This window comes from Triticum aestivum, chromosome 1B, assembly GCF_018294505.1.
Source record: "Triticum aestivum cultivar Chinese Spring chromosome 1B, IWGSC CS RefSeq v2.1, whole genome shotgun sequence".
In the NCBI taxonomy this organism is placed as follows: Eukaryota; Viridiplantae; Streptophyta; class Magnoliopsida; order Poales; family Poaceae; genus Triticum; species Triticum aestivum.
In genome coordinates this window covers 219,084,929-219,096,686 of record NC_057795.1, presented here as the reverse complement: position 1 = coordinate 219,096,686, position 11,758 = coordinate 219,084,929, and the positions used below count along the sequence as shown (strand labels likewise).

The following is an 11,758-nucleotide window of genomic DNA, read 5'->3' as shown; positions in this document are numbered from 1 at the left end:
CCATTCCGCATCTTGCTGGCCCTGGTGGTGGTGACCAGGGGATTGTCTCTACGGCTCTCTTCACCATCACCTTCGTCTGTGCCCTCCCGATCTTGTCAGGCTCCTCGTCATGGGGCGTGACGGGGTCAGGCTGGGCTTCTGCCCAGGCACCTCTTTTGCCCTCTTCGCCTCCCACCGAAGTGCCTAGGAGGAGAGGGACAAGAAAGGGATTACGGGCACTTATCTTTTTTTAGTCTAAAATGTGTGGGAATTTGCCAAACTTTAGTCTAAGTTATGTAATCTTCTTTATCCATGTTTGTGTTCTGTAAGATCTGTACTTGCTTATCATCATATTAGTGAAAAAGAAAAAGCCTTGCTGGGTACTTGTGCATGTAACATGTCCATATAGGGGCGAGATGCCTCTATATGATTAAGTAAACAAGTTTTCTCCGGCAAGCTATCCTGCCGGTGCCTTTAGTTTGTTGCCGCGGGGCTAGGCCTGCCGGGCATGAAACTATAAAAAGGGACCAGCTCCTCATCGAACCTTCTCCGTCAAAGGCCACTGCGACCACCTTGACCGAAGCAACGTTCGGGACAAAGCATGGGAACACCTATGTTTCGAAGGTGACGAGGTTTTCATATGCACAAGTTTGCACTTTACAGAACAAGTATGGATAATAAGGAACTTATCTGTTTGGCTCGCCGGGGACCATTGTGTAGGCTCGTCTCCATTTCTTCTCTTTGGAACCAAGTCCGCGGCAAGAACCCTATAGCTTAGTGCAGATGAAAACAGAGCTACATGCGATCTTATATACATGATCATGCTATGCTCATGGTATGCTTATGCATTCATGCAAGTTTTCTTTGTTGGCCCCCCAGCGCTTTGTTTATTTATCTGTTGCTTAGGGTATGCGCTTGGCTTTGTACGAAGTGTTACATACAACATCGACAAGGCTTGTACAAAAGGGTGGCTGTCGTCCAGGGCTCCATAGCCGCGCTTTATGGGTAGAACTTACGGAGATGCTCAATGTTCCACGAGTTTTGCAACTGAATGTCATCTCTGGTCTCCAGATGGACTGTGCGAGGTCTAGTGACTCGTACTACCCGGTAAGGGCCCTCCCACTTCGGCGTCAACTTGTTTGCATGCTTGGCATACTGAACATGCCTAAGGACAAGGTCTCCTTCCTCAAACCTCCGGGCATGGACCCTGTGGCTGTGATAGCGATGCATGTCTTGTTGGTAGCATGCAACACACGTAGTAGCCCAAAGACGGTTCTCCTCAAGTAGCACAGCGTCGTCACGCCGGTGCTGTTCTTCTGCTACTTCATCGTAGGCAAGTACTTGAGGTGATCCATATATGAGTTCCATGGGGATCACTGCTTCTTCCCCATAAACTAGGGAGAAGGGAGTCTGGACGGTAGCTCGATTTGGTGTCATACGAAGGGACCAAAGAACCATCGGCAGCTCATCGATCCATTGCCTGCCACACTTCTGCAGCCTATCAAATGTTCTTGTCCTTGCAGCACTTCAGCGTTCGCCCTCTCAGCTTGTCCGTTGCTTCTGGGATGGGCAACATAGGCAAATGAGACCTTGCTTCCGAGGGCATGAACGTATTGCATGAAGGCGCGGCTTGTGAATTGAGTGCCATTGTCAGTGATGACTCTGGCGGGTACTCCAAAACGGCACACCAATCCTTTCAAGAACCTGACTGTGCGGTCACCTTCCTCACGGGCTCCACTTCCGGCCACTTTGTAAACTTTTCGATCATGATGTACAAGTATTCAAAGCCCCCAGACGGAAAATGGCCATGACAAAGGGATCATTTGGAGAGCTTGAGCAAGCTGATGGATATTCTTGGAGTGGAACTGGCAGGCTTCACACTTGGTGACTAGCTCAATTGCATCTTGGAGGGCTGTGGAACAGTAGAAACCTTGTCGGAAAGCTTTTCCAACCAGGGCCCTTGATCCAATATGGGAGCCACACATACCCTTGTGTATCTCTGCCAACAGTTCCTTTCCTTCTTCCCGGTAAATGCACTTCAATTTCACACCATTGGGCCTTCTTCTGTATAGCATGTCGTTAACAAGCTGATACATATTGGCCCTCCGGGCTACTCTTTCAGCTTCTTCTTGCTCTTCGAGAAGTTCTCTTGTTTGGAGGAAATGGACTATGTGCCGCGCCCAAGTTGGAGCCTGAGGCTCGGCAACAAGGACCAGTGGAACGTCCTCGTTCATGGGAGCGCATGCCTCAACCGCAAAGACTAGTAGTTCGGCGGGAGGGTGTAGCTCACTGATCAAAGGGGGAGTTGTTACCGCCAAGCTCTCTGCTGGGGGCTTCGAGAAGTTCTGCCCGGAGAGGCTTGCCGGAGTCCAGTTTCCTCCTCTTTATGTCCATTGTTGCAGGAGATATAGAGGGTTGAGTCAGATGGAGAACTAAAGTCCCTGGTTCCACAGGGAGTTTCTGCGCAGCACACTTTGACAGATGACCAACAATGTTGTTTTCCTCACGCGGCACGTGCTTTGTTTGTAATCCATCAAAGAGCTCCTCCAACTCTCTCACTTCCTCTACATATGCCTCCATCGATGGCCTTTAATAATCCTTGTTTAGTTGCCCCACCACAAGTTGCTAATCTCCATGAATGATCAACTTCTTGATTCCCAGTTCTGTTGCGATCCTGAGCCCGGCAAGGAGTCCTTCATATTCTGCAATGTTGTCGATAGCCTTCTCCCGGGGGAAATGCATTTGAACCACGTACTTGAGGTGCTCCCAAGTGGGAGTAATAATAAGCATGCTAGCTCGCGCACCTTGTAGGGAGATGGCACCATCAAAGTACATGATCCATTATTGGGGCGCTTCCTTGCCTGGGATAACTGTCTCTAGCACTTCTTCGTCAGGGGTAGGCATCCACTCCGCAATAAATTCCTCTAGTGCTCTGCTCTAAATAGTTGACATGCTCTTAAACTTCAAACCAAAGCTTGATAACTCCAAAGCCCATTCCAGTATTCTGCCAGTGGCCTCAGGGTTCCTTACTATGCGTTGTAAGGGGAAGCGGGTGAGAACCGTGATCTGGTGTGCTTGGAAGTAGTGGCATAGTTTCCTTGTGGCCTTGATGAGACCAAAGATCAACTTTTGCACACCGGAGTACCTTTACCTAGCCCCCTGCAGTAGGGAGCTGACGAAGTACACTGGCCACTGCACCACCTTCTTCCTTGCCATGACCTTGGAATGGTCTCCGTTGCCCCCTCTTCCTTGTTTTGATCTGCATCTGACCTTGTCGGGATGAGTTCACTTTCCTCTCTGGAGGGGACGGCAGTTGCGTCTGCTCCTTCATCTACTTCCCGATGTGCCACCAGTGCTACACTAACCACTTGATTGGTTGCCCCTAGGTATAGCAACAACGACTCTTGTGGTTTAGGAGCGACTAAGGTGAGAACAGAGGAAAGATAGGTCTTCAAATCTTGTAGCACAGCGTCTACCTCCGGGGTCCACTCCATGGGCCCTGCATTCTTCAAGATTTTGAAGAACGGCCGGGCGCGCTCGGCGTACTTGGAAATGAGCATGCTTAGAGCGGCAACACATCCAGTCAGATGCCTCATGTCTTTAACTGTCTTGGGTGCTTGAATTTCTCAATTACCTTGATCTTGTCGGGGTTGGCCTCTATCCCCCAATGGGACACAAAGAAGCCAAGTAGCTTGCCGAAGGAACGCCAAACCCACACTTCTCTGGGTTGAGCTTCAAGTTGATCTTGCGTAGATTTGCAAAGGTCTCTTCCAAGTCTTGAATGAGAGTCGATTTATCCTTGGTTTTGACCACTATATCGTCCATGTAGGCTTCAATATTCTTGTGAGTCAAAGCCAATCTGCATTGCTCTTACAAAAGTGGATCCAGCGGTTTTTAACCCAAAGGGTATCCGTACAAAATAGTACATGCACTGGTACAACGAGGTTCTATACAAACGGTTTTTAACCCCTTTCCGTGAATTGGAACCGTCGCCAAGTGAGTGTGGGCGATAGAGTGGGTCTTCCCACACGAGCTCGTGTGCGACCGGCGAGCGAGAAAATACGGTTATACGTGCAGTAGTGCTAAAAAATAGAATTATACATGCGAAATCGTTTCCAGTTGTAAGTACATCCCACACAGTCAGTCCCCGCTAAAAGTTTCCGTTCGTATATACATCCCACACAGTCGCTCCAAGGAAAACATTTTCGTTCGCAGGTACATCACACACAATTTTCCCCGTTAAATCATTTATGATAGTGTTGCCATCACACACAATATCAACAATTTTATTGTTTGCGTTATTGAATGCATCACACATGGTGTGTAGAAGAAACTGTGTGGCAAAGACTATCCATCACAGACAGTTTTTATGTGGTAAATGTTTGTGCAATGTGGCCTAACACAAACAGTTTTGAAGAGAATGTCGTGTGTGATTGTTCATCAATCCAACACGGTTTGTTGCTAGAAACTGTGTGTGTTGCCTTAGGTCATCGCCCACGGTATTTTCTCAATGACCGTTTGTAATAGCAAAAACCAATTAGCAGGCTAATTGCCCTATTATTAATATACATTTATTAATCTAACTGACATTCATATAAAACACATAATATATTTCATTCCCATATTAAGGAAGTAGGATTTCATAATTGAAATACATTAGACTACAACATGATATAGCTTCAACACTTAGCTACCCCATTACACAACTGCACCAGCACCAAGTTTCACATGCAACATCTAGAACCTTTAGAAATTAGAATCATAGACAGTACATAGACAAGTGCATCTGATCGGGAAAACTGGTGAAGCGGAAAGTGAATATTGAGCCTTCATTGATATTGAAGGTCTTTGCAACTTTAGGCCAGTGCCTGTGGATGATTGACCATCCATCCTTCGTCCTCTTCGGGAACACTTCAATATTGAACTGTGGGTGTTGTATGAAAATCTTCCTCGCCTCCTAACCATAGAGGTGGTTTGGGAGGTAATCATCAGCAAACTGCTTTGGAAAGGCCTGAAAACAAGGAGTAAAAAAGGTAAGGTATAATAGTTAGTACCATCTTGTAGTGAACTGATGTATTCTTCATTGTGCAGACAAAGATCTTTTTGTTTTTTGTCACTAATTTCTTTATCCTAACAATCTTTCTGAGTTTCTTGACTTGATTGATATTCATGGACAACTCATTCCCCATATGAAAAAGGGTCGAACAGTGGGTCAAAACCTCTGACAGCAGGACCTACATGTGCAAGACCAAATTGTTAAAAGCCTAAATATTAGAATGGTTCCTGCAATTGCACAATAACGTGCTATTAGACAACGGACCATGCACATGCTAACCTCAATTGTAAACCTCAGTGCTTCCCATTGTTTCCCTGCAACACATATAAGGTAGTTAGTCATCAGGTTAAGTAAGGGTTCGCATGCTATCAGTAAAATATGTTGATGAAAAATAAGCACATTGCAGATTCATCAGATTAATTCAAGCCACATGGAAAACCCATTTATCAAAACCAAGCATGATTAAGAACTAGGAAATATAGCACTTGTATATGTTTCTCATGTATTAAGTGCAGCCAAATTTGATTTATTCCTCACATGCACAACAATACAAAATTCTACCCACGACAATTGGACATCGCATTGCAGAACTGAACCAAGCAGTTAACTAAACACCACAACAAATGAACCAAACATTAACTCAGCACCACATTGCACAATATAACATTTAAAACAAAAAAGAGGCTAGCCAACTCGCTTGGAGAAGGCTCCCCCGATTTGCATCCTTCCTGGCCGTTCGATCTTGGTCAACGAGGTCCTTTTTTCACTGCTGACCATTGGATGCTCGATGGAAATTCATCAGTCTCGTTTTGACCGCGCGATGAGTTCATTGGGGTGATGACTTGTGGGCTCAGCCTCCTGCGCTATTGGCTGGGTCAGTTCTTTTTGGGTCGCGGGCGGCCTCTCCTTGCCCGCCGCGTGTGTGTCTCGCATTGCGCGTCGTGGGCTAGTGCGTGCCCCTGGCTCGGCAGCCGGCTGGAATGACACGTCTACACCCGTCGTTACCCTTCCATGCAATGACGAGTGGGTCAAGATGGCCGTTGGTCCATTGTGTAAGAAACTTTCTGTTGTTTTCCTCCATGTTACGTCTGTGCAAATGTTTCTCGGCGGGAGCGTATGGGCAGAGAGGCATGGGGCAGTGTGATGCAGGTCAGTCGATGCGTGAACACCCGCGTCTTCCTATCACACAATGATGGGTGGGCCAGATTGCCGATGGTCCTACACGTCGGTTGGTGGGCTTCCTGCAATCCATGTCGCTTTGCCAGGGTTGGAGAGAGTTGTTGGGTTCCTGTGCGTGTCGTGCCGAGGCTGACCTCCACGCACTACCGCATCCACTCACGCGTCGTTTCTCCAGGTCGTCCGGTGCCTTTGTTTAGTTTTACAAGGCCACTGATGCTGGGCCCGTGTTGAGGGGCAGAGCCAGTGGTCAGTTGCGCTATGTTCGATAGCTGTTGGGTTCGTGTGGCCAACGCATTGCTGACAACTGAACGTGCGAGCGCCGCGTGTTGGGTCCCTCGTGCGAGGCGTCGCCCATGTGTTGGTGGCAAACCCTTCCTCAATCACAACAGCCGCCAGAGCCGCCGCGCCTCTCCTTCCTCCTCGCCACCCCCTCCCGCGGCGCGCATCCCTCGGATCATCGTGCCCAACTCCCCTTCGTGTTTCTCCTCCTCCCAGAACCACATCCCATCGCTTAGGCTCCTTGGTGGCGGCCGGCTCAAGGCGAGCCTGGCGCAGGCGGGGAGAAGCAGCGGGGCGGCGGATGTGGGTGGGAGAGTGCCGAACGGCGCCGTCATTATCGCCCCGCCAAGACGCATCGAAGAAGGACCAGGATCTCACCCTCGTCCCTTCTTGATGCACCTCCCCAGTGAGTTCCTCCTGCCTAATTCAGCTCCCCTTTCCATCTAATTTCATTGTTGTTTCACATGTTGGTTTGGTTGGCAAGAGACGTTGCGCCGCCGACTGCAGTAGCCAGGGTTGGCGTTGGTGATGTCTGTAGTATTTTCGTCCTCTCCAGTCACACAATTCCTAGGTTTGGTCAATATACTTATCTTTTGATTTCTCCTATATTTTCCTTCCTGATTTTGTTTGATGATTTGCTAGGTTATGGGACTGGATCTCCATTTTCCAAGATTCTTAGCTGATAAGTATATTGTGCGGAAAAATCTCTACTGAATGACAAATCCAAGCAATGTAAGTGACCTAACATTTCACTGGTTGTATGGTACATCTCATACAATTTCTGAATTCCAATACCGTTCCTATGTAGCTGGATACTCCATGGGACAAAGTTGAAGCTTTGTACATCACTTCTCTACCTGTTTATTAATGTTTCTTCATGTTTGGCAGTGATCTGGGTTTCCATGTACTTTTTTTTTGAGGGGAGTTTTCCATGTACTTGATGGATGCATTCCTTATCTTTATGTGTTCTATCTATGTATATATGTTTCTGCCCATAAATGTATTTATGAGCTTGCTCCATTTTTACTGCTTTCCTATGTCAATTTGAAAAGTACCTTTATTCCCCTAAAAAGGGCTATACATGCATTTAAATGAGTGCACATTTTCTATAAACATAAGCATTGTCTTTACCCCACTGCTCTCTGGTGTGCAGCGACGAAGATTTCATGCTCAACCTCCCTCACGGCCCCATGTTCGGCTACTTTCCAGTTTTGTTAGTTTTCTTCTTGGTAGCACTGAACACCATGGAAACATGGGTGTCGTGGCCACACACATGCATTTTGTCGTCCTCCTTAAAATTCAGTTAGATTATATGCAAACATGTAGCCGTGTTTACTTAAGATCCAATTAGATGAATGTTGTTTATTTTTCCATATAGTTTCTATTTACAAAGGCCTCATATGAAAGTTGGGGACATGCCGTGAACATATGGTTTTGTGATCTATGGTCTTGAGTCATATGTTGGATGGGTGATAATGGAAATTTCTTGAGGATAAACCCGTGCATAAGTTTTGTGAGAGTTAAACCTGTTTTATGAGAGGTAAAGCTGTTTTTTGAGAGTTAAACCCGTGCATACGAATGTATTTTTTTAGAACTGGTCAAACTATTTTTTGTGAGAGTTAAAGCTGTTTTTTGGAGGACAAACCCGTGAATAAGTTTCTCATATGTATAGATTAATTAATAGGATGGCAATTTAAGTTTATTGGAGCTCTTTTTAAGAAGTGGGGGTCTGCTTTGGTTTCTTGCTGTTTGCATATTCTCTTAAAAACACTTGACTGACTGCAGCTGACTGTTTTTACATCAATAATATGGGCAGTTGAATATGGCGTTTTCAAGTGAAGGATTTCAAAAATCTAATATGGCATGCCTATTTTTCATGGAAAAACAAATGGTACCTTATTTACTATTTAGTTTTTAAGCTAGACTAATTTGACTACACGCGTCCTGAGGTGCCTTCTGTTTTGGAATAGTCATAGAATGCTCCTTATTACGAGATGTTCCTTTGTCACTATTTGAAGTTCTGCCTAGGGTGGCCTTTGTCTTAGTTTACAGCTTCATATGGCTACCTATGTATAACATATGTATGTTCTGTTTGAACTGTCTCAAATCACATAGAGATGTTAAATTTTCAATTTGTTGCCTCGCGGTCGTGTGACATCACCATGTTTACTCCAGAAAAGTGGAATGTGCAGAGTTTTTGTGTTGATTAGTCAAATATTTGCTTTGCCTTAAAGACTCTCCCCATCTATGTTCCAGGTTGTGGCAACGCTGCAGATATGCCCATTGCCATTGAGCATTTCTATCTATATGCTTCTACAGAGTATTTGGTTTTTGTGCTATACGCTTGATGAAATAATTTCCTTATAAGCTGGGACAAGGCGTTTGTAGTTGATATTTGTACTATAAGCTCAATTTTTTTGGTTCATCTCATCTCTGGTTATTTTTTCGTTTTTTGTGTTTCTGTAGCATATTATCATTAGCATATAAAACCTCTTATATTTCTTGTTTTCAACAATTATTCTTTGGCAGGGAAGATTATGATAACACTAAGATTATCATGAAAGGATTCAGGGCTTTTTTTGAATCCAGATTATCACACATGATGCAAAATTAACAACCACGACTTTGAAATATGGATGATGATGCTTATTATGTGCTAGAAATCAAATATGTAAAGGAGAAGATAATGTTTGCGAAGGTGTGTATATTGAACAAGCATCCTGATTGATGTGTTTTTCTGTTGTTTCTTGATGTGCCCTCATGCAGCTGTGTCCATATATACTGATTGTTATACTTATTGTTGTGTGAGTTGCGGGAGAGGGGAGAGAGATACGGGTTGATTCTGGGTAAACTTTGCTTAATTTGTTGGAGAAAATGCTCGATAGATCTCATGGATGGATGAGGTTGTGGCAGTAGTTCTCGGGTGCAATATCTATCTTGATAGAGTGACCAACCAGGGCACATTAGAAGCAGAAGAAGAGGAAACGTTTGGGCCGTCTATGGCGTTGAAGATTCAGCGTTTCTGTCTTGTGTACATGCACGGCCAGTTCAGTAACTAGATGGCCTTTTCTACTGTACTGGTGCTGCTACTTTTCACATGCTAGCTTCTTTGGAAAGCGCCAACAATGTGTACAACATGTAAAGAGTCCATCTTGAAGGAACAGAAGCAGAACTATGGAGCTGATGTATTAATGGTCAATCATGGAATTCAGTCTCGATGAGCTTAACTAATGATGTGTGAGTTGAGCCTTAGGTCAGTTTCAAAGTAACGGAAGTACAAGAGATTACTTGAAAATACACATTTTTTCAATGCGACATGGTCTTAAGTGCGATTTTATACCACCAAATTAAAATGTGGTATATCTCATTGTGACAACAAGCCTACATTTTTATTTTATTTTATTAAAGGGGTTAAACTTGTTATCGTATGTGTTTGCCCACAACTAAATCAAAACATAATTTTTTTTTTCAATGTGAACATGGATTCAATGGGTCTATGCGCCATTTAACGTTGGTCCTTGCAAAATGAAACTATTTTCATCGACAACATGGTTTCAGCGGGTCTCTGCGCCATTTGGCGCAACTGGTCAACTAGTACTCCTAATAGAAGATCAGACACTTAACCAAACCAAGCATGCTTAACAACTTGGAAATATAGCAATTGTATTTGTTTCTCATGTATTTAGTATAGCCAAATTCGATTTACTTCTCACATGGTATACAATAACAGAATGCACCCACAACTATTGAACATCACATTGCAGAATTGAACCAAACAGTTAAATAAACACCCCAACACAAATGAACCAAATGTTAACTGAGCACCACATTGCACAATGTATAACTAAACCAAGCATGCTTGACAACGTAGCAATTGTATTCGTCTCTCATGTATTTTGTAAAGATAAATTTGATTTATTTCCACATGGAGGACAGTACAAAATTGCAGCCTGAAGAATTGAACATCACATTTGCAGAATTGAACCAAACAGTTAACTAAAGACGACAACTAATTAACCAAACAGTTAATAAGTGAGCACCACACTGCACGACATATAGAACATATACATAGAAGCAATAGATTGCATGGTAAAATTAGATAACACAATTCACTAAAATTTGTTAAGGAAAGGCAGGAGTAGCACACGCAACGGGTAAACCGAGCTTGCTTAACCGACGTAGCTAGCAAATGGCAAGGTGCTCCTCCAAGATCTGGGGGTCGGCACGAATTGTAGCCATCGCGACCTCGTCCGCACGTGTGGCCGCGATTTACTTCTCCGCTGCCAAATGCTCCTTGAGCTCCTAGCAATACTGCATGCACCATGGCTTAGGGCGGCGCTTATTTGGTGGAGGGGTCGGTGATTTAGGTGGAAGGTGTCGCGCCGGTGGTCGGGGTATGTGGGATGTGGAAGGAGGAGGAGGATGGGGGTCTGGTGTGGATTACCTGCCTGGATAGATGAGTCCGAGCAGCATGAAGGAGGGTCACCGGCGAGGGAGGGCGGCACTTCAAGCAAGGAGTGAAGGTTTCAACTTGGAAAGGAAGGCGGAAACAGGGGAAATGTGGCTTTTGGTAAGGGGGAGAAGGTGGGGAGGTAGATATTTCCGCGGAAGCCGAAAATTTTGAATCGATTCAGCGAAAAAACCTGCGCGCAAAGTGTCATCAAACACGGTCCCTTATTCAGAACTGTGTACGATATGTGAACATCACAAATAATTCAGTAGCTTAACCCGTGTGTGATGAGTTTGAACGTCAAATTTTTGGTTCCAATTTCCCTGGTTACAGTGGTCATCCATGTCATTGCATAATTTGGGTACAAAAAGGAGACTACAGCACACCCATACTTTTTAATCATGCAAGTTCAGCAATTAAACAGAGCTAGCTGGCCTAAACATTACTCTAACAAATTAAAGACCAGCTCTCTTAATAAAACAAAACAAAGAGAACTAGTACGGCTGGTGCTCATTGATCTCTGCCGCCTCCTCCATGTCCAACTCGCGCCCGACGGTCTCCTGGGGAAGGGGCTCCATGGTATTCATTGCACCATACTTGGCAAGCATCTCGCCATCCGCGTCTGGCATCTCTTTGGAAAATGCCACCACGAGCTGGGCGTGGGCGGCCGCAATCTGGGCTTTGGCAGGTTTCGTTGTGGCAAGGTATGCCGCGCAGGAAGGGACGACTGCTCGAACACTCTCGGCGATTGCCAACTCTTCCACCGTGGATTGCCGACCGTTGTCGGCGAAGCTTCTTTTGATTTGTGCGGTGAC

General features: G+C 45.1%; 1 protein-coding gene across 7 annotated transcripts; it reads left to right on the top strand.

Moving 5' to 3' along the window:
- The first annotated feature begins 6,460 nt into the window (after positions 1–6,460).
- Positions 6,461–9,717, top strand: LOC123116712 (uncharacterized). Of its 7 annotated transcripts, none has more exons than XR_006457165.1 (4): positions 6,472–6,899; positions 6,980–7,064; positions 7,136–7,225; positions 7,647–9,717. XR_006457165.1 is itself a non-coding variant. In XM_044537637.1 (3 exons), exons 1-3 carry the CDS (start codon positions 6,473–6,475, stop codon positions 7,170–7,172), a joined length of 549 nt encoding a protein of 182 aa, XP_044393572.1. In that variant the 5' UTR covers positions 6,461–6,472; the 3' UTR covers positions 7,173–9,231. The 7 variants fall into 7 exon arrangements, 1 of the variants encoding a protein (XP_044393572.1); XR_006457160.1 differs by adding an exon at positions 7,302–7,397 and having other exon boundaries at positions 6,479–7,064; XR_006457159.1 differs by having other exon boundaries at positions 6,484–6,899; positions 6,978–7,064; positions 7,302–9,231.
- The last annotated feature ends 2,041 nt before the right edge of the window (positions 9,718–11,758 follow it).